General features: G+C 40.2%; 1 protein-coding gene across 10 annotated transcripts in view; it reads left to right on the top strand.

The window, feature by feature from the left end:
* Positions 1-26,460, top strand: part of CSNK1G3 (casein kinase 1 gamma 3) — a 92,450-nt gene that overhangs the window by 25,528 nt on the left and 40,462 nt on the right. For all 10 annotated transcript variants that reach the window (XM_075179053.1, XM_075179061.1, XM_075179018.1 and 7 more), the window contains 3 exons: positions 4,079-4,507; positions 14,864-14,904; positions 17,014-17,083. In XM_075179053.1, the coding sequence (XP_075035154.1) occupies positions 4,333-4,507; positions 14,864-14,904; positions 17,014-17,083 (286 nt within the window). In that variant the 5' untranslated portion in view covers positions 4,079-4,332. The remainder of the gene's footprint in view (positions 1-4,078; positions 4,508-14,863; positions 14,905-17,013; positions 17,084-26,460) is intronic.

Here is a 26,460-nt window from a genome sequence, read left to right as displayed (position 1 = left end):
CAAGTAAGTTAAATTCCCACCTAGAGGTTTGGGTGTCCCTGAATGAGTTTTATGGCAAAAAAGCGTGACGCAAAAGCTTGTTGTCCGTGGTTTGCAATTGTTCAGGAAGTAATCAAAGAATAGCCTTGGATTCGGATACTGCAATCAGTTCGACTTCCACCTCTCTGATTGGGCTTCATGGCAGCCTACTCTAAAGTGCAGAGCTGTACCTGTCTGTTTGGTGACTTCAGCTAGCAACTGCCTACCAGCACTATGGTCCAAGAAGTGAGGAAACATGGAAGAAGTATCACCATCTGCGTCAGAAGCAACATGTGACCTCCCCATCCTGGATCCCAATCATGTTTGCCCAACGAGTGGGAGAATTACATATCCAATGGTGTAAGGAGCAGTTTCTGAATTTCTATATGGACAAAGTGGTATTATGAGCTAATCCTACCTATTGTTTCCACTTTTCATATAACTGAGGAGCTCATGCTTCCATCTCTGCACACAACCAACTACCAATGAGAAGGAAAGATTAAATATACTTGTTATAGGGGGTTAACCCATTTGATATGGGTGCCATAGCCTTTCAAGAAAGTGACATGAACAGTAATAATTCTCTCATTTTTGAACCTTTAAATTATAGTACACCCACTTTATACCAACTCCTTATTATCACTCCTCTTGCTAACCATCAGATCTCTATCCAAAAGTGCATTGAAAATTACTATTTGTCACTTTATGATGCCACCCTTGCTATAAAGCCAACTTTAGTCTGTTTTAGGCTGTTGGTAACACACGACTTATGTTCTTATATTTCTGATTATTTGCTGGGGGCAAATAAGAGATCACACTAATTGCATTAATCAAACTTTTTTCTTTCTTTCTTATTTGCATGTGTTGTGTATACTACAACAAACGTACTTAATTTTTATTTTTTTTGTATTACAATATGCTTCCACTGAAAATGCCCTCTAAATTTATATAGCTAAAGAAAACAAATCCTTTTTTTTTATGTTGTAAGTTTGAAAATCAATTTGGTGTTCACAACCTGAAACAGTGGTTGGTTGTATGTTAGAAATATAAACATTTAAACTATTTTGTCTAGTAATCTCAGTTTTTGAGCTGTTTATCAATTTATTCTTTTGGTTTTATAATATTAGTGTAATGTTTCTGTATAACCTAAGAACGAACACATGCAGCTGCCATAAATTTAAAAGACAATTGGCTGAGAGATCTCTGAAGAAATTCGTGCTAGGCAGCAGACTATGAATAATATTTGGAGACTGTTGATTTAGGCAGTCCCATCTTGCCATTAATGTTCTAACTTGTGCTGACACTGTGTTTTCGGGACATTGTATTGTGTGCGTGGTAGCATGTGGCCAATCGGCTATAAAGTCTTTCACGGTGAGTATTGTGGTTATGAAGATACTGCAACACTTCTGTTGCTTAATCACCAACTTTCACCTGCATTATTAGATGACTATTGTTAATAGAATACTTGTGAAATTGGTTTATTTTTTTTCCCTCATTCATATTTTTTATCCGTGAGAAGTAATATGCATCTTCTTATCTGTGTAGTCTTATAGACAATCTTTTAACTTGGGAAAAACAGAACTGGGGAGCAATAGAAAGTATAACTCCTGGTAAATAACCTTATGTGGTTGGATGATTTGTGGATAATTTTCTATACATATGGGTATTTTGCACATAACAATAGGGACTTAAAAATGAAAGGGTGATTACACTCTTTTTCCTACTCTATCCCTTATCCTCCTCTGATGAATTTATTTGTGCTTTTGGGGTCCCTGGTAATAATGAGCAGAGGTCCTGATGTGTAAGTAGACAGCAGCATAGGGTTGTAAGGCCTGCTGTTTGTCACGTTCTCACAGCAGTGTGGTAACTATTGTTGCTGGAATTTTTACTGTTGCTGGTCTGATGTAGTGTGCTAAAGCGGTAAGAGGCAGACATGACAGTATGTGGCACCATACTTGCATATCTGCCATTGAGTAATTCCTTGTATCAAGGGCCTAATTTTAGAGTGGGGAAAGCTCAAATTTAAATATAGAATTGTCAAATTTACTGGTGCCATACTGGCTTTATTTTTTGAATTATTTTTTATTTATTTTTTTTACAATGGAAATGAGATGACTTTTCCCATATCCTGACAGTGGCTGTCAGTGATGGCTTTTGGGTGCGTTAATAGGGCCAGGGACCTTTGGTTTGATTACTGGGATTTTCTTCCAGGTTGGTAGGTCTCAATCCTTTCTTGTGATTGCTGAGTCAGCTGTCCCATACAACAGTCTTAGTCACTATAGTGAATAACAAATTCCCAACACTTACACCGACATGCTAATGGTGAATACTGTCATTGCCGACATACTGTAAATACAGAATCCTTCAAAAACTGGCAGGTTACAATTGCGATCAATCAACATATCTGCACACAGAGGTACGGCACTTTGACGGGCGACACTTTTCTGCTGTTAAGTGAGCAATGCAAGGAGCCGCCGGCTGTACAAAGTACATGCCTTCCTAAAAAATATTCTGTGTGCCAGTATGTTCAACTGTCGTGCCCCACCTCCATGCAAGGCATTACTGTGAGATCCATTCTGACATCATCTAATAGTTGTTATAATTTTGAATAGATCCAGTTTGCATTGAATCTGTTATATGTAAATATGTTCCTTGTATAAGGTTTATAGTTTATGATCATCTAATTTGGTCTTGATGTGTTTATTACAGTAGTAATTGGGTTAATTATCTAGAGAGGCTAACTTTAAGGAAAATAAAGGATATGGCTGAACTATTAGTCTGTGATATTGAAGCTTGAAGAACCAAATTGAATGTGCTCAAAAAAATTCGGTACTGTTTGCAGAATGTCTTTAACCTGTTCCTGTTTGTTCTTGAGGAGGTCCTTGTGGAGTGGTGTGCGAGTAATTAAAGCATAGGGGCACTGAGTCAATGGGAATGAGTCTTCATCTTCCACAATTCTTGAGTCCAAATTCTGCGCACGAACTGGCAAGTTCTGGCTATTGTGGGTGATGAAGAAAGGTGTTCATGTGAGCTTTAGCATGGTCTGAAATAATCTGAACTTTACAAGTGTGAAGAGATACTAGTGAGTGGAGGTTGGAGAGTTAGTTATTCTGTCCATCAGGCACACCTTTTGCACATTGGGCTTTGGTTGTGGAATAGTCAAAGCTAAGCTCTAATACAGGTATAAAAGGTATAATTAGTCTGTAACAAAGGGCCTTTGACTGTCTTGGTGAAGCCTAACTGAAGTTAAAAGCTTTAGATGCGATTTGCCACATGTGGAGGAATAGCTTGTAAGCTTTCAGGAGAGGAAAGTGCAAGTACTTATTTAGCTCTTATTTGAAGGGAGAGAGAATTGGGAGTGTGCCACCCATTTCCCAGAGCTAAACAGGAATGTTAGTTTCTCAGCAGAAAGGAGAAAAGGAGCACTTGTGAAAACAGGGAAAAGGACGTTGCCATTTAGACCTCATAATGGACGTATGAATCCTTTTCCCTTTAGAAACATGTATTTTATTTATCTTTTAAAATCTAATTGAATTGTTCACTGTTCATATTTTTTTTTAGAAAACAAAACTCTGTGCACACACTGACCTCCCACCCAGCTCCAGCACTCATTGCTTGGTCTGTTTTATTGGGTGATGAATTGCATGGGCTTCTCCCTCAAAACCCACCGCCAGCAGCAATCTGCCAGACTATGCCTATCCCATTATAAGTGGTAATCCTGTGCAGCCTGCTCAGCACAGGACTACATTCACTAGGGAAATCGGAGGTTGGGGTAATTTAATGTCAAAATAGTAAAAATCTAGTATGTTAGGATGTGGCATCACTGGACTCGGCAAGTCCCTGCAGCCATTAAGTGTTTGGCATGCTGGTGCTTGTAGAGCTGTAGCTGTATTGAAAAGTAATATGGATAATTGTTTGTTTTAATAGTATTCTCATTTCAAGTTTTTCTTTACTTTTTCTGTACTTTTATAACGTGTCTAATCTTTTCATACCAATAGTTATTTTAACTTTTAACTGATGTACTTTTTAATGTCTACAATTTTTTTTTTTCATTCTTTAGGTTCTTCGTTAAACCCAGGACATTTGGGGGGAGGGATTATTGTGGAGGATTAACGTTGCTGCACTGAAGACCTCAGTGGAAACAATTTGCGAATGGGATGAATCCGCCTTTTCTGAGCCCTCATCATCTTCAGCTCAGAGAATAAGATTATCCAGCAGGGGAGCTTCACTAGTTATGTTTCCATTTTTACAACACCCCATTTGAGTTTGCTTGTCTTTAAAAAAGAATTCAAAGTGGAGTACCGTAAACTTGATATGGATGGCAAAAAGAAAGACAAGGACAAACCTGATGAGAGAATGGCCCGACCTAGTGGCCGGTCGGGTCACAACGCACGTACTGGTTCTTCGAACTCTGGAGTGTTGATGGTTGGGCCTAATTTTAGAGTGGGGAAAAAGATTGGATGTGGCAACTTTGGAGAGCTCCGATTAGGTAAGACTTTTTTCTTCTACCAAGATAAGTTGGTATGAGGGAGTGGAGAACTCAATCATCCACTAGATTATATAAAAAACTCCAAAATTCAAATTGAAGATGCTGGACAATGTTCTTGTGTGCTTATTGATGTCTTAATGCTGAACATATAATTTTATAGTATTATTATCTCAGAAGAGGGTACCTTCTTATTGTTGCTATATACATACAGGTAGTAGAGCCACTGATAGTGAAAGTGGTGGATAGGCAGTATTAGGTTGATGTGGTGTAGTGTTCTCCCCAGAAAATGTTGCCATCCGGGTGGGGGTAGTTGTAATACTTTGCAATAATATAAAAAAAAACAATAAGGCTATTGCCCACACCTTCCAGGACTGGTGGTCAGTGGTCTAACACCCCTTGCTGGCTGTAGCGCTCACATAGTGCCTGTTCTAATAGGAGAAACAATGGTTTCTTCTATTATAATAAGACTATGTTGGGGTCCAAGAGCTGGGTGGCAAGTAAAAACAGCGGGGTGGAGCACCCGGGTAATAGGCGCTGGGGAGAAATACTGTTGCGGGAGTTCTCTTTGCTCCATTGGTGCTTTAGATACAGGAACTTGGAGGGGAGCCGTGACCCGTCTTAAATGGCCTGATAATCCACTATTTCTGCCTTACAAATTAATAAAATCTGATTTAGATGGTTGAATAGGCAACAACCTTTCTTAAATGCATAGAATTAAGATTGAAATGTAGTTTGCTTTAGATGAGCTGTTTTTAAAGGGTCTTATCACTGTTTTGAAAAATACATAATTGTATAGAGCTATTGTCATGTATTAGAGCCGTACTGTCATTCAGCAGTTGAATTGTATTACAAGTTCCCTATTACATGCATTTTCTTGTCATATTGTGGTATATTAAATATTGCTTTGCATGGTGTATTTGTGTGTGTTTTAAATGCATAATTATTTGCAATAGAATATTTAGATTATGTATAGTGTAAATAAAGGCACCTTTTTTCATTTAGGTAATGTAGATAACTGTCTCTATCATTAATACGTGATTGATTACATTGCTAATGTTAGATTATTTTTTTATTTATAACCTCATCTAGATGAGTGTAAGTTGGCAGCAACCAGAACCACTGTCACCCATCTCTGTTACTACTCTCCGCCCTCTTTACTGTCTGGAGCGCTGGTAGTGGTGGCTATCGGGGGAAGTGGTGCCTGTTCAGCAGGTTTGGGTCATCTGGCATTGAAAAAATGTGTTTCAAATTTGTGAAAGAACCTCTCTGCAAGTGAATTTAGAGTTTGCTTTTAAATGTGCCTATTGTAATCAAATCTGTTAAGAATCAGTAAACAAATGTGCTAAACATGTAAGTGCCTTTTAGGAAGTATACATTTTGTACTGTTTTTACTTGTGAAATGTCGTGTGTGTGCACGATATAAAACAGAGCAGGCCCACCCCATGCTGTGATATTTGGCTGGAACAATGTCAGATTTGACAATCTAAAAGCCTGAAAGATCTGAATGTCTGTGTGACAGGGTAGACCGCCTATGCCACCCTGTCTGTTGTTGCTGGGCTTACTTTGCCACCGTTCTTTCTTTATCCCAATTGCGCCCTCGCCCTAGTGGAAGGGGCTTACAATGCTGCCACCCCCTGGACTCCTTAACGGCAGCCAGAACTGCGTTCCTTCTGGGTAACTGTTGCTGCTAGTGTGTACCACTTTGCTGGTGTACCTGGGTTGCTACCCCTGACCTCTTCCTATAGATCAGGGTTGCTGTGGATGGATCCCCCCTGGACTATCGCACTGACCAGAGCTGCAGGTAACAGCAAAGCGGTGGTACCGGAAAGCTGGGTCCAAACTTTAGAACAGCTGGAAATTGGTTAGATTTGGGCCTAATCTGTAGGTCACAGGAAATACAGCAGGGAAGAAGTCAAAGTAGGGTCTTCAAGCAAGTGATGTTTATTTGCTCAAGTGTCTTGATAAGGACAGTTCACACTGGTTTAAGGTACCAGTGAGCAGAAAGTCAGATGGAAAATGATACATTTCAGTACAAACCAGTTCTGTTTTATATAATTTTGGACACAGCCTAGCAGGGGTAAGCCAGCCCCCTGAACTCTTTGCTGGCCCCAAGAAGTCTGACATATTTTTATTATCCGGATGCAATTTGTTTCCCAAAACATGGATTTAAATGCAATGCAAAGTTAACAAAATTTACACTAAACCTTCTGTATGCATTATTTTGGCAGGGTCTGAGATGCCAGATACAAGCCACACAGGCAGCGCTCCCCCCCTGCCCTGCTGTGTATACAGGCCGAACAGACATGTTGGCCACTGAGATTAAAAGGTCTGATTAACACGATGGACTTTCTTTCGAAAAGTTATACAAATCCACTAATGACATCCTAACTCAGAAGTTACAAATCAATACCTTGGAAATTAATACGTTTCCTATACAAAGTGCCGTCATAATGAAATCAGTACAGTTGCAATGATATAAATAAGCGCCCTGCGCTGTTTCATTTAAATAAATGTGTACAATGAGTTATTTATAAGTGATCCAGCCACAGTCTGGATCTGACAGGTCATAATTCGCATTCGTGGTCAGATCTAGTCTTTGTCCAAATGGATTTAGTTTCCTTCCCGATAGGCATCTGCTGTGTTTTGAGGTCAGTTATATCGAAACATGCCTGGAGTGTCATATGCATCCATATATCTTTTCAGTGGTATCAAATAGATCATGGCCAAAAATAAATATATACTGGACGTTCATATTGATGACAAGGCCATTCATTTATAAGAGAGCTCTTTTTATATAGGATCTTGCGCAGAATCTTTTACTAGTTGTCCTCGTAGATGTTATCAGATGTAAGCAGCCGCAGTGTGGTAAGCACTCTGTGGACCACACTTATGTGGAGTGGGGACTAATCGCTAAAGTCTGCTGAGGTTTTTTGCCCAGCAATGATATCCCAGACCCTTGCTTAATAACAGTACAGTCTAAATGGTGACATCTCTAGTCTTCGAATTTACTGATTGCAATTTCTATTTGGCTGGTAATTACTTTACAAATTCAGGCTGAAATCTCAATAGACTTTACCGAATAAAAATGCTATAATCAAGGGTAGACATATATTGTCATTCTCTATTGATTGACAGAGCTCTTCAAAATTGAACATGTACCCTTCAGTCTGTTAAGATTTCTTTAAAAATAATCCAAAAGTACATATTAGCGTGGTGCTGTGAAATTCAGTTTTTTTTTTTTTTAAGATTCTTAAACACATTTTGTCATTTAGGTAGCTAAATTACTTTTGGAACACTATGTAGCCGCTAATACACTATGGGGGGAAATCAACTCTGCCGCGAGTAACGCGGCGCTATATTTATTACCTTTTTATTTCAGTAATTTTAACCCTGATTTCTGTTTGTGGCTCCCTGAGCTGCGAGCAAAAACTATAGTTACAGATACCGATATTGCGGTAATAGTGTGCAGGGCACGTTGCTTTCGGCAGTAACGCCTGTGAATTTGTGATTTAGTGGCCCATTTATCCGATCAGTTCGAATTTAGTGATTACCTTTTATGTGTAGGTGATCTTATTATATTTATGCATTTATGTTGCAAATTCATGACCTTTGCAAAATGCTATGTTTATGTGGGCAGTAATGCTTATGTCAGCTGTGTTTAGTGTTATTGTTTTTAATTTATATTATCCTTATACGGCGCTTTTTTTTTATTATCATTTAGGTAACAGACATGTTTGCTTGGTGTTCAGCTGCCAGTTCCTTCCCCCCTAGTTAGTTTGCATATGTAAACAGCTTTGTGGAATTGATCCAAAATTTTCCAGCATTTCCCAAGACAGTACTGGTATTTCTGACTGCTAGGGCTCATAGAAGTAATTGTCCGGCTCTGGAGCTTTCTGTTGCCTGGTGACTTAACTTAGCTGCTGCTTGGATAATTATGCTTCAGATATATTTATTATATGTTTGTGAGACTTGGCTGTTCTTGTATTGCTATGTATATGTGTGTATGTATATATGTGTATATATATGTGTGTGTGTGTGTGTGTGTATGTATATATATATATATATGTATGTATATATATATATATATATATATATATATATATATATATATATATATATATATATATATATATATATATATGTATATATATGTATATATATATATGTATGTGTGTGTGTTTTACAGGTAAAAGTGTACAATCCAGGCATTCTATATTCTCTGCCTGGACTGTTTTTAGGCACAGTATGAAATAGGCATATTATTAGACATGAGCGCACTCGGATTTCTGAAATCCGAGCCCACCCGAACGTTGCCGATCCGAGTCGGATCCGAGACAGATCCGGGTATTGGCGCCAAATTCAAATCTGAAACTGAGGCTCTGACTCATAATCCCGTTGTCGGATCTCGCGATACTCTGATCCTATAAATTCCCCGCTAGTCGCCGCCATCTTCACTCGGGCATTGATCAGGGTAGAGGGAGGGTGTGTTAGCTGGTCCTCTGTCCTGCTATATCTCGTTCAGTTCAGTGCTGTGCTGTGCTCAGTCCAGTGGTGCTGCTGGGTCCTGTGCTCTGTCCTTCTGAGGTCAGTGGTGCTGCTGGGTCCTGTGCTCTGTCCTTCTGAGGTCAGTGGTGCTGCTGGGTCCTGTGCTCTGTCCTTCTGAGGTCAGTGGTGCTGCTGGGTCCTGTGCTCTGTCCTTCTGAGGTCAGTGGTGCTGCTGGGTCCTGTGCTCTGTCCTTCTGAGGTCAGTGGTGCTGCTGGGTCCTGTGCTCTGTCCTTCTGAGGTCAGTGGTGCTGCTGGGTCCTGTGCTCTGTCCTTCTGAGGGCATAGTTATTTCCCCATTATTCCCAAGTTTTTAAAAAATAATAAAGTAATAAAAAAAATAAAAAAAAAAATGTTTTTTTTAAAAAAGTAATTATAACCAAATTTGCAAAAACCAATCCTGCAGTATAAGTCCATTGGTACTGCAATATTACCAAGTTCACACATTCTGCAGTATCTTGTGCTACATATAATGGAGACCAAAAATTTGGAGGATAAAGTAGGGAAAGATCAAGACTCACTTCCTCCTAATGCTGAAGCTGCTGCCACTAGTCATGACATAGACGATGAAATGCCATCAATGTTGTCTTCCAAGCCCGATGCCCAATCTCGTAGTACCGGGCATGTAAAATCCAAAAAGCCCAAGTTAAGAAAAAGTAGCAAAAAGAGAAACTTAAAATCATCTGCGGAGAAACGTAAAGTTGCCAATATGCCATTTACGACATGGAGTGGCAAAGAACGGCTTAGGCCCTGGCCCGTGTTCATGACTAGTGGTTCAGCTTCACCCACGGATCTTAGCCCTCCTCCTCCTCCTCCCCCCCCCCCCCCCCCCCCCTACAAAAAATTGAAGAGAGTTAGGCTGTCAGCAACAAAACAGCAAACAACTCTGCCTTCTAAAGAGAAATTATCACAAATCCCCAAGGCGAGTCCAAGGGTGTTGGTGGTTGTCAAGCCTGACCTTCCCATCACTGTACGGGAAGAGGTGGCTCGGGAGGAGCCTATTGATGATGTAGCTGGCGCTGTGGAGGAACTTGATGATGAGGATGGTGATGTGGTTATTGTAAATGAGGCACCAGGGGGGGAAACAGCTGATGTCCATGGGATGAAAAAGCCCATCGTCATGCCTGGTCAGAAGACCAAAAAATGCACCTCTTCGGTCTGGAGTTATTTTTATCCAAATCCAGACAACCAATGTATGGCCATATGTAGCTTATGTAAAGCTCAAATAAGCAGGGGTAAGGATCTTGCCCACCTAGGGACATCCTCCCTTATACGTCACCTGAATAACCTTCATAGTTCAGTGGTTAGTTCAGGAACTGGGGCTAGGACCCTCATCGGTACAGGGACACCCAAATCCCGTGGTCCAGTTGGATACACACCAGCAACACCCTCCTCGTCAACTTCCTCCACGATCTCCATCAGATTCAGTCCTGCAGCCCAAGTCAGCAGCCAGACTGAGTCCTCCATACGGGATTCATCCGAGGAATCCTGCAGCGGTACGCCTACTACTGCCACTGCTGCTGTTGCTGCTGTTAGTCGGTCATCTTCCCAGAGGGGAAGTCGTAAGACCGCTAAGTCTTTCACCAAACAATTGACCGTCCAACAGTCGTTTGCCATGACCACAAAATACGATAGTAGTCACCCTATTGCAAAGCGTATAACTGCGGCTGTAACTGCAATGTTGGTGTTAGACATGCGCCCGGTGTCCGCCATCAGTGGAGTGGGATTTAGAGGGTTGATGGAGGTATTGTGTCCCCGGTACCAAATCCCGTCGAGATTCCACTTCACTAGGCAGGCGATACCAGAGAAGTACGATCAAGTGTCCTCAGTGCTCTAAAAAATGCGGTTGTACCCACTGTCCACTTTACCACTGACATGTGGACAAGTGGTTCTGGGCAAACGAAGGACTATATGACTGTGACAGCCCACTGGGTAGATGCATCCCCTTCGCAGCAACAGCTGCATCAGTAGCAGCATCTACAAAATGGCTGCTTGTGCAAAGGCAGGCAACATTGTGTATTACAGGCTTTAATAAGAGGCACAACGCTGACAACATATTAGAGAAACTGAGGGAAATTATCTCCCAATGGCTTACCCCACTTAGACTCTCATGGGTATTTGTGGTGTCAGACAATACCAGTAACATTGTGCGGGCATTAAATATGGGCAATTTCCAGCATGTCCCATGTTTTGCCCACACCATTAATTTGGTGGTGCAGCATTACCTCAAGAGTGACAGGGGTGTGCAGGAGATGCTTGCGGTGGCGCGCAAAATTGCTGGACACTTTCGGCATTCAGCCAGTGCCTACCGCAGACTAGAGGCACATCAAAAAAGCATGAACCTGCCCTGCCATCACCTCAAACAAGAGGTTGTGACGCGCTGGAACTCCACCCTCTATATTCTGCAGAGGATGGAGGAGCAGCAAAAGGCCATTCAGGCCTACACAGCCACCTACGACATAGGCAAAGGAGTGGGGATGCGCCTGAGTCAAGCGCAGTGGAGACTGATTTCAGTGTTGTGCAAGGTTCTGCAGCCATTTGAACTTGCCACACGAGAAGTCAGTTCCGACACTGCCAGCTTGAGTCGGGTCATTCCCCTGATCAGGCTGTTGCAGAAGCAGCTGGAGAAAGTGAGGGAGGAGCTGGTAAGCCATTGCAATTACACCAAGCATGTAGTTCTTGTGGATGTAGCCCTTCGTACGCTTTGCCAGGATCCGAGGGTGGTCATTCTTTTAAAGTCAGAGGAATGCATTCTGGCCACTGTGCTCGATCCTCTGTTTAAAGCGTATGTTGTGTCTCTGTTTCCGGCGGACACAAGTCTACAGCGGTGCAAAGACCTGCTGGTCAGGAGATTGTCCTCTGAAGAGGACCGTGACATGCCAACAGCTCCACCCTCATTTTCTTCCACATCTATGGCTGCGAGGAAAAAGCTCAGTTTTCCTAAAAGAGGCGCTGGCGGGGATGCTGATAACATCTGGTCCGGACTGAAGGACCTGCCAACCATTGCAGACATGTCTACTCTCGCTGCATTGGATGCTGTCACAATAGAAAAAATTGTGGAGGATAACTTTGCTGACACCATCCAAGTAGACATGTCAGACAGTCCATATTGTTACTGGCAGGAAAAAAAGGCAGTTTGGAAGCCCCTGTACAAACTGGCTCTATTTTACCTGAGTTGTCCCCCCTCCAGTGTGTACTCGGAAAGAGTTTTTAGTGCTGCGGGGAACCTGGTCAGTGAGCGGCGAAGGAGGTTGCTTCCTCACAACGTTGAAAAAATGATGTTTATAAAAATGAATAATCAATTCCTCAATGAAGTACAGCACTGCCCTCCAGATAGTACAGAGGGACCTGTGGTTGTGGAGTCCAGCAGGGACGAATTGATAATGTGTGATGAGGAGGAAGTACACACTGTAGGGGGAGAGGAATCAGAGGTTGAGGATGAGGACGACATCTTGCCTCAGTAGAGCCTGTTTAGTCTGTACAGGGAGAGATGAATAGCTTTTTTGGTGTGGGGGCCCAAACAAACCAATCATTTCAGCCAAAGTTGTTCGGTAGGCCCTGTCGCTGAAATGATTGGTTTGTTAAAGTGTGCATGTCCTATTTCAACAACATAAGGGTGGGTGTGAGGGCCCAAGGACAATTCCATCCTGGAACTTTTTTTTTTGCATTATATGACCAATCAACAGTCGTTTGCCATGTTCAAAAAGTAAAACCAAATTTAAAAAAATTCAAGAAATTAAACCAAAAGTAAAATGCCGTGTCATAATTTGAAACAAGAGGTATTGACGTGCTCTAAAACTACTGTATTGTTTATATTTTATAAACACTACACTTGGAAGTTGGAGGAGGTATTGTGGCCCCGGCACCAAATTTACTACCGGGGCCACTCCACTGTGCAGTCCATATTTAGGTGTATCAGATATTAAACAACCGTGACAGTTGATGCCCAATTTTTTAATTATATTGTTGGCGCTGTAAAAAATTGTATTCCGGGCACACCACACTACGCAGTCCATACCCTTTTTTTGGTGGAATTCTGACCCGTGGAGGGTTTTTTAATTATATTGTGGCCTCGGTACCAAATTGTGTACCGGGGCCACCACACTACGCAGTCAAGAAAGATAGATGCGTATCAGTGTTGTGGGGCAAATTGAAAAATATTCAAAATGCACTGACATGATCAAAAACAAGAGGTTTTCACACGCTGAAACTCCAACATGTATATGATGGAGAGGATGGAGGAGCAGCCGTATGTGCAGTGTACTGCAGACCTGTTGAAGGTTTTTTATATATTTTATTGTGGTGGCCAGTGCCCACTACTTTACGCAGTCCAGATACTACTTTTGGGTGTAATGCAGACCTGTTGAAGGTTTTCTATAAATTATATTGTGGTGGCCATTGGCCAGTCCTCTACGCAGTCCAGATACTATTTTTGGGTGTAATTCAGACCAGTTGATGGGTTTTTAATTATATTGTGGGGAACACTCCTCTACGCAGTCCAGAAAGATACCTCGTTGCAACGTTTTGTACTTTAAAAAAAAAAAAAAAAAATATTGTGAGGTTTTCAGAATAGCCTTTAAATTAGTGGAAATGATTGTTATTGAATGTTATTGAGGTTAATAATAGCGTAGGAGTGAAAATAAGCCCAAAAAACTTGATTTTTACACTTAGGTTTTTTTTCAAAAAAAATCCAAAACCTTAAATCCGAACCAAAACCTTTCGGCTGGTGTTTTGCGAAACAAATCTGAACCCAAAACATCGCGAAAATCCGGATCCAAAACACGAGACCTCAAAAGTCGCCGGTGCACATCCCTACATATTATATTAAAAAGTCTGTCTGGAAATCTGTACCCACTGTATCGATCCCTGCGTGCAGAGTCCTGAAACCACTGTCCGCACACCTGAGCTCCTAAACATTAGCCATACTTGGCAGATGGACCACCAGCTCCAGGGTGCTTCTGCCTGTTGTGGTCAAATAAAATAACATTGAAAAACCTCCAAAACTTTAATCTTTTCATTAAATTTAAACCGGTAATGGTTCATACTGGTGAATGTAGGGTTTTGTGTTTGTGTGTAAATTTTCCTTTTTAAATAAAAACCTTGTTTTACTGAAGTATTCTACTAAAGAAGCTACCCCTTTGGTTCAATTGCATGTCACAAAAATGTCGCTGAAGAAAGAATTCCCCATGTAAGTGAAAATTACATATTGGTATTACCTGTGTTCCACCATTCGCCCTATGCGCTTGGTCCCAGGAGGTTCAGTCGTTGGGGGAGAGACATTGATAACTTATCTTTCCTGAATCAGGTGAGCGATAGTCTACAGGAGAGAAGCGTAGATCCCAGAGGATTGCGCTAATGACGGATCACAAGTAATATGCAAGATGTCACCTTCACATAATAAACTATATCTAGTTTCACTTTTGGGTGGATTCCTTCTTCAAGGATTTAGATAATTTGATAGGTATCAGAATACCTGTAAGGAAATGTAAAGAAGAAAACCCTAACCATCCCTTACCGTTTTGGATGCAGTTAATGTTTCTTTTTTGTTTCTGAGAGGGCTTTGACAAGTAATAAAATATCAGTTTAAATCCCTGAGCAAGACTAATGCGTGAAAAAAGCAGAAAGCGATCAGGTACTTTTTTCATGGTCACTTTTTGACAATGGTCTTAAGTGAAAGTCATTAGTTGTGGCTTCATTAATGTTTTATGTGGACACTGTATTGTGGCATATTGCTCACTTGTTTCTTAATGCTGTGCTGTAAACCCAGCCCTGGCAACGTTTAACATTTTTTTCTTTTTGTTCTTCTCTTCAAGGAAAAAATCTGTACACAAATGAATATGTGGCAATTAAACTGGTAAGTCCCGACCCCCGTTTGGACCTGTTCTACAAAGTGTCTTTTTGCATACAGTTAGTCTTTCATTGTTCTGCTCTCTGTGACATTGCATGTGTGTGCGCTCATGAGTGCAACGTTTTAAGCATGGAGTATTCCATGTTGTATTTGTGTATGTATATGTGAGGCTCAAGACATGTTGCATTATGTTAAAAATAGAGCAAGACTTAAGTATTTCTCAGAATAATCCTGTCATCCTATACCTAACTAGCGCCTCATAATACAATATCCTTTTTTTTTTTTCTCTCCCTTCTAATACACTGTCTTGAGAACATCTCCTGTGAGAGATTTCAGACTGAGTATACCTGTTGGTTATTTTGCTATAGTGGAGTAAAAGTGGGAACTCTGGATTGTAGGTTTAGCAGCACACTTAAGGTATTAACAGAAAGAAACCAAGGGTTTAGCAAAGTGGTGAGATAAATGATATCCAGCAGACCAATGAGTCACATAGCAATGGAGGTGGGTCATGGATACCTTGCTGCTGCAGCCCTTGTCATTGATAAGTGGAAAATTAAGTTTTACCAAGAAAGAAAAGCACTAAGCACTCACTGTTGCTGGACGCTAGATGGAATTGGGGAGGCAGTTAGAAGTAGAGGTGTGAATGGGCATCCACCTCACCAGTGCAGATTATATTGTATGTAATTGGGATAATTAGAATGTATGAGTGGACATCACATCTCACTTGTGAGAGGCTGGAAAGAAACAGGTGCTGTACCGGTGGGATTAGCACTACCTAAATATTGTAGTTCCCAAGCATTGACTCCTAAGGAATTTTGAGTAGTGTATAAGACTTTTACCTGGATGGAAGGACTTATTTATCCTTTAGAGATGTATTATTGAAGTAAAGCACCCTGTATTGATGGCTTGCATTCTGTTCACAATGTTCATGCAGTGCTACCCAGAATAATAACTTTTTGATATTCAGGGGCATCTGAGATGAATTTCCTTTTTTAGTAATGTGATCAAAAAAAAAGTCTTTAATAAAATAAAAAATCCTAAAATAAAACCTTTCAACATTTTGACTGATTGCTGTATATTATGGTGCTTATGGCCTCATACATCCTGGAGACATTGTTTAAGCTTAAGTGCAGTCAAAACAGTCTAAGTGCATGTAAACACTAAGGCAAAAATGTTCATTTATTTTTGTGGCTGTTAACACTACACACACCAAATGTGTTTTTTGGTTTTTAGTTGTAAAACTAAATGCACTAAAAGAATGCAGCACAACATTTTTTGTCCAATTGAATCGTAGGAGAACATTTTTTAAACTGTTTTTCCAATGTCTTTGATTCAGGTCAGACAGTGAAACTGGATGCTTGGATCTTTATAGAACTGATTATAAGACACATTTCATTGCATTTCAGTGCTTTTAAATGCATATAGTTAAGTTATATGTTTTATACATACATATGCATATGATGTCTCCAGAGTGTACGAGGCTTTCATGAAAACAAACCCCCTACTATAGGGGTGAAGACTATTGAGTCACCTAAGACCTATGCATAGTACTTTTACATCCATGCATGGTGAACGTGTGAAATGCCTCCTGGGAGTTTTAGTGGTCAATAGGGTTCATTGATCTCTGTGTTGACCATTCTGGGCTCATGTGATCTACACCAAAAATGCAGTTTATCATGTTTAGTGGTTGCATCATAGGCAAGTGGACCACACACATTTTCTTAAGCAGGTTACAGTACGGTTGTGTAGTACATCCATTAAACTCATATGAATGCATCATGGATGAAACACCCAAAGTGTGAACGAGCACTTAAACATTCATATCCTGTACACCAGATTCCTGCCTGCTGCCTTGGGCATTATATGGTCTTGTAACTAATTGATTACTTATGTTATGCTATAATTACATTTAATTGACCTGTAGCCTACAAATAAGTTCACCAACTTTTGTCTTTGAAATATTATAGCATTTAAATTAATAGTGAAGTGTAGATACGGGCCAAATATAAATGAGTTTCTTGTCCGGTCATATAATTGAAGTACTCACCCAGTCTGTTTTTATACACATGTGGTAGGATTTCCTCTTAAATAACATGTTACTGTATTCTTTAACAGGAACCTATGAAATCCAGAGCACCGCAGCTGCATTTGGAATACAGATTCTACAAGCAGTTAGGGTCTGTTGGTAGGTTTTCCAGTTTCTATTCTACAGAAATCCTGTTTATAGCTCTACAAACACACTTCTCTTAATGATTTAATGTTGTCCTAGGAAAATATGTACCTGAATTATGTATTCTGTTGTCAGACTTGTAGTGTATACATGTGTATTGTGGAAGAATGAACACAATCCTGTAAAATTCAACACAACTTGGTCCCAGTTGGTCTTCCAGGATTATGGGCAGAAATGTATCTGTCCAGTGAAATGTAGAGGGCACGTGATAATAGTCCAGTGATGGACTACATAAGGCTTTGTGAAAAGTGTATGAAGTATAGACCTTTACCATGTACACAGGAAGCCTTGTCATGTTCACCTTCTTAACGCTACATCCGTATGTTTGTCAGCAGTAAAAGATTTAGGGAAGTAAAAACGTAACTGAGTTTTTTTTGTTTTTTTTTAAGTGAATTGTGCAGGGGTGAGATGCATTCAATGACCGCATGGTTTTCATTGGGTAATGATCGTTGTTGCACAGTAAGCACCTTTTATACTGCTCATCGGATGATGTTCTTCCCCCCCCCCCACCATATGTATGCAGTAATTTATTTCATTTTTATTAGTTGTATATCTCTCTTGACTTTTTCGCAGTTCTTGTTATATCCTATATTAAATGTATGGCTCCGGGATTCTAGAGTTTTTATGTGCACTCATTACCTAATCCTTTCCCAAGTCCTCATAATCATAAGTTGGCTTGTAGTTTGCCATATGTAATATTTAAGTGGGATTTTTTTGGATAACATTTGTATTTTTGAGTTCTAATTTGTTTAGTCAGATTATATGTTAACTTTTGACGTTCAGTATCAGACCAGATGTTGTCTAACATGCCATCTTCTAAATGGTAGTGTTTCTACTAAGCTTAAGATGTTCTCCGTAGAAGAGACAGACTGGTTTAATGCCTTGGAATGTGTAGGCTAGCCATCAATTTACACTGAACTACTGCCACATGTTCTGTGTGTAATGATACGTGGCATGTCCAAGACTTTTGTGGTCCATGTACAATTATTAATTATCTTCCTGAAAAGAAGTAAACCCCTACATGCCTTATTTAGCAGGATGAAGATTTTAGTGTTTAGAAGATCTTGATATTGTACACTAATGAGTTAATAACTACCATTTATTGCACTTTATAGTGTGCTGGTATTTTATAGAACATAAGAATTTGTTAATGGTGGTGGAGTAGGCTGGAGCCTGAGAATTCCATCATAGACTATAAGTATTACAGCTTAGATTTCAGACTCTGAAGTAATACAAAGCCTGCACTGGTAGTGGTCAGCGTCTGCACCAAGATTATATGGTAATTACAGCTAGTGTCACCTATCAAAATAGACCTGTCTAGAAAGGGAGTGGAATTTGCAAAATGATTACATTTTCAAGTAGAGGAGCCAATTAATAAAAGCAGCCATGCAGATGCTTTTCCCCACACAAAGTCTACAGTTTGATGGGAATGAGACATGACAGCATGCAACTACCATATAAGGGCATTTATAAGTCAGTTTACAGTGCTGCAAAACAGCAGGTAAGCTACATTATAGCTATTTAGCTGATCATGTTTATAGCTCAGAGATGGTGGTAGACCTTTCGTTTAAATGCTGCAAGAGATATCGCCAAGTTAGGCTGATTGGTGGGCTTTGTGGCTCAGCATACACAGATTTTAAATAAAGAAAACAGAATGGAAAGCATGAACATATTTTTATTTTAAGATCATAGCATACATATTTATAATAGGCGAGTTCCTGACGAGGACCCTGTTTGCTACTAGTTGAGCAGGTTATATTGAGGTTGCACTACAGCTTAAAATGGTGACTGTTTTTTGTTCATCGCTTTAAAATGGTTACACAATGGGGTTGAGTGTGTCAGATCATCATTACCCCTATAATGTCACACAACCCCTTTTCAACTGCAGCTGAGACTAGCCATTGAGAAAAAGGCTGCATGTAGCATGGTACCCAAGGATGGGCCAGAGCTATAATGCTCCGCTTCCCCCCCTAGGTGGTGTACTTAATGTGTACAAACACTTCAGCTACAACACTGAGTAGTGCTGTGAGGATCCTGTCAAGCCGGTGCTGAAAATTCTTGTCGTCTGCACTATATATGAGATCGAAATCATACATCCAGCTTATTTTTAATGTGGGTTTTTTTTTAATGTCTTTAAAATTATTTATAGATTGTGTACATGAATATTTTATACCTTCTATGTCCATTTTAATTCTTAGAAGATCATTTTAATAGGAATGTGTACTGTATATTAAGATCCCAGGAGCTTGCATAACATCAATTTAAGTTCTTATTGAAATCTCCTTCAGTCCCGCATATACTTGGTTCCGTATAGAGAAAAGAAGTGCACTGTAATGTTCTGTGGTCATTGGCTAGCTTACTAGCATTAAAAGTTGTTCCATTACTTCTCATATTCTATTTATAAGTAATCTCTTCAGAAAATTTTGTTAGCCTTCCAATTTTGTGATAGTGTATCTATCTGAGAACACGAAACCAATAGTGCTAAAATATTTTCACAAGAATCTCAAGAGTCCATTATTTGGTGGTTAGTGTACAATGCAGAGCTAGCACTGTGTGTGTGGGTGTTTCAGTGTGGCATGCAGAGCCCACTATGTGGGCGGGGCCCTGGTGTGGCATGCAGAGCCCACTATGTGGGCGGGGCCCTGGTGTGGCATGCAGAGCCCACTATGTGGGCGGGGCCCTGGTGTGGCATGCAGAGCTACTACTTTGGCTTGTAATTATTTACTTGCCTCCATCCATTCTCACCATCGTCTCCAGGTTACTATCTGCCTGTTTTATATTGGCCGCTGATAACATTTCCATTCCTACACTAAACTGTCACTGATTGAATCAATCTTCCTTTAGTATTGGAAGAAGGAAAAAAGCACATGTTATAAAAAAAAATGAATCCTTGTTATCTTATGTTCAAAAATATGACCATACTTTGAGCTTTCAGTTTTATAGTCTTAGCAAATCTCGGCTAAAATTTGCTTCATTTTATTATTGTCCATTTCATTTGATATATGACCAGTATTGTCGCTCAATAAAATTGAAAGCTCTTAACAGTGACTGATTGCTGTATACTATTGTACATGTGATCCAGTTGCAGTGGAAAGTCAGATGAGACTCATCAGGATTTTCATGTCTTATGTGAAAACTTACATTTTGATGTTTCTTGGTCTTTTAATTGTTTCAACTCAAGAGGTTTTAATAGAATTTGATTGAACAAGAAGTGCCGTCCACTAGCTTGAAGAGATGTCTGATGAATTTGGATCTAAAGATTATGCATTGTGCAAAAAAATGAACATTTTAATTATATATAAATGCCACGGCTGCAAAAGTTCCTCAAAAGTGTCCAGAAACTTGAACAGCAACTTCCTATAAAAATGGCAGTCCTTTTTCAAAAGCTATGGAGCATGGAGCTATGGAGCAGTTTGGAGCATGAATAACTGTTGTGTTGATAGTGGCAGCACAGTGGCCTAGTGGTTAGCACATCTGCCTCACAGCACTGGGGTCATGAGTTCGATTCCCAACCATGGCCTTATCTGTGTGGAGTTTGTATGTTCTCCCTGTGCTTGCGTGGGTTTCCTCCGGGTGCTCCGGTTTCCTCCCACACTCCAAAAACATACTGGAAGGTTAATTGGCTGCAATCAAAAATTGACCCTAGTCTCTCCCTCTCTGTCTGTCTGTGTGTGAGTGTGTGTCTATAGTAGGGAATTTAGACTGTAAGCTCCAATGGGGCAGGGATTAATGTGAATGAGTTCTCTGTACAGCGCTGCGGAATTAGTGGCGCTATATAAATTGATGATGATGATTGATGCATCCTACCAATAAGCACTCGGTATAAACATCTCCTGACATTTCTAGTGCATAGGTTTAATACTTGTGGTGGCTGCTTTTCATATTGATCTCTTCATGAGGGTCACCAAATATCTGGCTTTTATCAAGCATTTTCCTGTTTACTGTCTTATCTTTGTTTTTGTTTAATGATATAAACATTTTGTAAATTCCATAGAATGTTTTAGCAAGGCCAATGACCGTATGATTTAAAGACCTATTTTATAGAATAAAATGTTTGACACAGGCTGCACACTCCACTTATACTTTTCATAGATTTAATACATTCTGCAACTGAATGCCTTGATTTTAATAGAAACATATGTTGTAGAACATTTCAGTGGGAGTTTGCTTATCTAGGGCTATATAAATAGAGGTGGTTGATTGGCATACAGGTCTGTTGAAATGGTTTCTTTTGTACATTTTGTCTTGCGTTAAATATTGAGCATTTGGTTTTCTAATCTGACAATTCTTTCATGTATTTACTTTGTATACATCTTACAGTAGCCAGGGCAAAGTGAAATTGCTGTCTCTGATGTTGCAATATGTTTTGTTTTTAATTTAAAATTAATAATTTAAAGTTGTAAGGCTTTAAATATGTATAGATAATACACATACCCGGTTGTCATTTTATACAGATGTTGGAACAGAAAAAAAGTTAAAGAATAATTTAAAAAATGAAATCAAACCTGAGGGCTAAAGCAAAGTATACTTTAAAGCACTAACTCCATGAAAACAAGAGGTTTTCTTAAATCACTGGCAGAATAGAAGAAGCCGCTTGTTAATGTCCAGTTGTCCTTGGTTTGTTTCTTCAAGTTGCTATTAATGATTTATGCACAGTTTGCATACCTCTGCTGTCTTGTTCTCTGTATGCTTTTATTAGATTTATTTATTTGCCTGGTTCATAGCTCCATAAAGAAAGTTTGACAACATCTGCCAATCATGTGATCTTGGATGTACTCCTTGTTTAATGCATTTCTGAAAGATTGTGTATTATCTATGAAAATCATAGTTGTTTCAGAATGAAAGAAAAAAATATTTCTAAATATTTGTAGAATTTCTGTTGATTGGTACATGAAATGATTTGCGAATGAGTGGATACAGTGAACCGTATGTGCGCTGTTTTATATGCTGTATTACTTTATTATGGAGATTTAGGGTAATGTGTGTCCCTTGTGAAGGGTAGAGATCCGCCCATGCGGCTCCTGCAGTGTAGCAGATTACCAGTGACTTGCTTATCTGGAATTGTATTTCCATTTCTTTTGAATGCTGTATTAGAATTACATTACATGGGATGCATCTGCATGAATAATACAACAAATGTGGGCTGGCAGGATAAACCATACTTTAAGAAAGGAAATTGCACTAGACAGCTAACTCTTGAAAGTGCATTTGGCGTTTTTTTTAATTTGTTTTATTGTACTGTGTTGGAAACACTACAAGACATTTTTCTTTTGTGTATGCTTTAAGGAAATAGAAGTAGAAAAATGATATATGCAAATCAGATATGTGCACAAGGATAGTCAGTGCTTGTATTTTTATTGTGTCAACCAGGACTTCACAAGGACGTCTGTTGTTGCTGCAGTACTCTGGGAGTACAGAGTATTCCTACTTTCCTTTGAACATAATACAGCTGTAACAAGTTTGTAGCATGGTGCTTATGTTCATACAAGTAATTATGCAAATTCTATTTATAAGTGCTGTGGGAGCTGTTTCTCATGCTTAAAATTAAAGTTCTTAAGCTAAAATGGTTAAGTTCTTATCATTGAATGTAATGGGGCTGGAGTCCCTTGCTAAAAGACGTTTAGCGTTATCATTTTTTCATAAGCAAAAAGCTGTTGATGTCGCAGTGCAAGCAATGCATTTCTTGGCTAAAGGCCTTTAAAGATCATAGGTTTCTGCTGTGCTTCACCGCAAATCCCATTTTTAAAAGTAATGGGGTGGCTCTTTTGTTTAGCTCCAAATCTTATAGGAGATTTCAAAAATGTAGTTGATCCCAGATTAGAAAGATCTTCAGACCTCTCTCCGTACAATAGACAATATAACTGGTCCCTCACCTGCCTTTGCCAGGTTATTGGCAGAGTTTGGACTTTACGATGTCTGGAGGACTCATGGCCTGCTGGAACGAGACTATACGTACTACTCCTTGGTGCATAACTCTTATTCTAGAATTGACCTGATTCTGTCAGATAAATGGTCTTCACAGAATACCAGGTCAATCAAGATCCTCCCGATATCGTGGTCTGACCATGCCCCGTAGTCTGGATTTGGCAATTTCCTCAGCAGGTAATTCCCCCTGGTACATGGCGAATGGCCCTTTATCTCCTAAAGCTACTAGAAGCAAAGGTCGCTCTTAAAGAAACGCTTGATTTTGTTTATTGCCACCAACTCACCGGGGGACACGTCTGTGTTTAACTTCTGGTGTATGCTTAAAGCTGTAATGCGTGGCACAGCCATTCAGACTGGAGCCAGACTCAAGCTGGCGTATCTTAGCAACCAAATGAGGTTGGAGGCGTAGTTGTCCTTTTTTGGGGCATATTCAATTGTTAGCGTTAACGCTAACAAACGAGCGCTCAAAAAATCTTAGCGTTAATACGGTAATTACTCGCGGAATTTCAGCTCGCTGCTCCCTGAGCTGCGAGCTGAAATTTCGCGAGTAAACTACCGTATTAACGCTTTTCACGCGCAATATTACTGTATAAACGGTAATAATTTTTGAGCGCTCGTTTTTCAGCGTTAACGCTAACAATTGAATACGCCCCTTTGAGTCCCTAAACAAGACTCATCCCTCAGAAGATCTCAAGTTCTGTATAGCCCAAACTAGAAGTCAAATAAAAAAAATATTATCTGTACTCAACAAGCGTTAAGTAGACTTCGCCAGAAATATTATGTATCGGGAAATGGAGCGGGGAGACTGCTTTCTAGAAAGTTGCGAGATCCGAGGGCCCAAAATCGTATCAAGTATTTGGTTGATGAATCAGGTGCTAGAACATCTAATCCGCAGGACATAGCTAATTTACGGCTTATTATTCCAAATTGTATAATCTCTGCGATGTGATTCCTCTCCCTAACAGACCCCAGCCCTGATTGACGAGTTTTTAAGTGAGCTAAATCTACTATCCCTGGGCTCTGACTCCAAAATCTCCTTAAATGCCCCTTGGACACAGTCTGAAATTATGCATGTTGTTAAATCCATACACAAAGATAAAGCCCTGGGACCTGATGGATTCATTAATAATTTTTATGCTACGTTTCGGACTGAACTTACCCCACTCTTAGAGCAGTTATTTACTACTAGTACTCATCAGGGGAGTTTTCCTTCTGAAATGCTAGAGCTCCGTATTGTCACAATCTCTAAGCCGGGTAAGGACCTGACCCAATGCCAGAATTAGAGACCAATTGCTCTCCTTAATTCAGACATAAAAATTTATGCCAAACTGATCACTAATAGACCTAGCCCCCTCATTCCGGCCTTGATTCATCCGGATCAGGTTGGCTTTGTTCTCAAACGACAAGCATTCGATAACGCACGTAGAACGATCAATTTCATTGAGCAAGCTAACAAATTCCAGCACAAATTGTTAATTATGTCATTAGATGCGGAAAAGGCCTTTGACAGACTTCATTGGGGCTATATGAGTTGGCGTCCTTGCTTTGTTTTGTTTTAGTGGTGAAATACTTAATTTCATTTTAGCTCCGTATAGGGGCCCTTCAGCATCAGTTTATAGCAATGGCTTGACTTCAGATAAATTTACACTTTCCAACAGTACCGACAAGGATGTCCCCTTTTGCCCCTCATTTTGCTTTAGCCATTGAACCTCTAGCCGAACGAATTAGGCAACATCCTCAACTCCCAGGCATTACCTTAGCAGCAACCACCCACAAACGATGTCTCTTTGCCGATGACATTTTGTTATATGTGACTAGTCCGGAGACCTCACTACCATCCTTACATGGTTGTCTACAGAAATTCGGAGGGGCTTCTTACTACAAATTTAAACACATCCAAAACAGATGCTCTCCCTATTAATATAGTGGTTTCTCTCCTGGTGCGCCTTTCCATACTCTTGGAGATCCCTCTCCATGCTTTATCTAGGAACTATGATTACTCCCCATCAAGACTCCTTGCTTGAGGCTAATTATACCCCTTTATTGATTCAATTAAATACTTTAGCAAAACCGTGGCAGTATCACAAGGTCTCCTGGCTAGACAGGATAGCTGCGTTTAAAATGTCTCCTACCCAAAATAATGTACTTGTTTAGGACGTTGCATTTTGCGCTGCCCAAGTTCTGCATAGGTAAGTTACGTTTTATACTCTTGTGTATGGAAGGGCAAGCCTCCTAAACTCCCCCACTCGACTATGTCCCATTCAAAAAAAGATAGGAGGTCTTGCCTTACTAGATCTAGTTAAATACCAGGAAGCGGCCATTTTAGCACAGCTACGAGACTGGTCTCTTCCAGGTTCCCATAAACCTTGGGTTGACCTGGAGAGAGGCCTTAACTATACATTCACATTGGCTGACATTCTCTGGATCCCCAAATCCTGGAGGCCCCCCTCAGGGTGCCTTGCTACATCTCACATGTGATGCTCTTATAATTTGGGATAAGTTTCTAAAGACATGTGGTCACTCTCCCTACTTCTAATCTATCCATCCTCGCTTTAGCTAAATTTATACCTAATCTAAGCCTCTTCTTCTGGTACTCTAGGGGTATTACCAATATTAAAACGCTTCATTCTGACTCCTCTTTATTATCCTTATATCTAAGAGAAAAAATCCAAATCCCTAACAAAGATTTCTATAAGTACCTCCAAGTTCGACATTTGTTAAATTCCCTGCATACACAACCCCTTTCCTTGCAACTCCCCCCCAGCCTTCCTCTTTACCAGACTGTCATCTGGAATTAACAAGGCGGCCATCTCCTTAATGCAAGTAATCAGCCGGTGAAGGCCTCCCAACTATCTTGGGATAGTTATCTTGGCCGGGTATTTGACCCGAGTCAATGGGACATTTACCAAAATGCTCATCGGATGTCTAAGTGTCTGAACCACATCGAGATGCGCTATAAACTACTCCATAGACTTTATATGACCCCGGACAGACTGCATAAGATATGGCCGGCCCAGACCAGGACCTGCTGGTGAGAGTGTGGGGAGATAGACATCTTTCATGTCTTCTGGAGCTGTCTGGTGGTCCGTGTTCTCTGGGCTGAGATGTATACTTTAATTCCAAAGTTCACTGAAACTCTGATCCCGAATACTCCGGAAGTGGCACTTTTACACTTTTCTCCTCCACAAGTCCTACTAGGAGACCGGTATGTCATAGGTCACATTTTCATAGCTACCCGTGCGGTGATGGTCCAAGTGTGGAAATCTACCACACTACCTTCAATAGCCAAGATAATTTCTAAGGTTCATTTAAGCTGTGATATGGAAACTATGGGAGTGCCATACACCTCTTCTGTTCCCTCTCCCCACATCAAATGGTTTGACTGGAATCAATATGTCTCCAAAACT

The sequence above is a fragment of the Mixophyes fleayi genome, chromosome 1, assembly GCF_038048845.1.
Source record: "Mixophyes fleayi isolate aMixFle1 chromosome 1, aMixFle1.hap1, whole genome shotgun sequence".
Classification (NCBI taxonomy): Eukaryota; Metazoa; Chordata; class Amphibia; order Anura; family Limnodynastidae; genus Mixophyes; species Mixophyes fleayi.
Note: the sequence above shows the minus strand (reverse complement) of the source record. Positions and strands in the feature narration are given on the sequence as shown.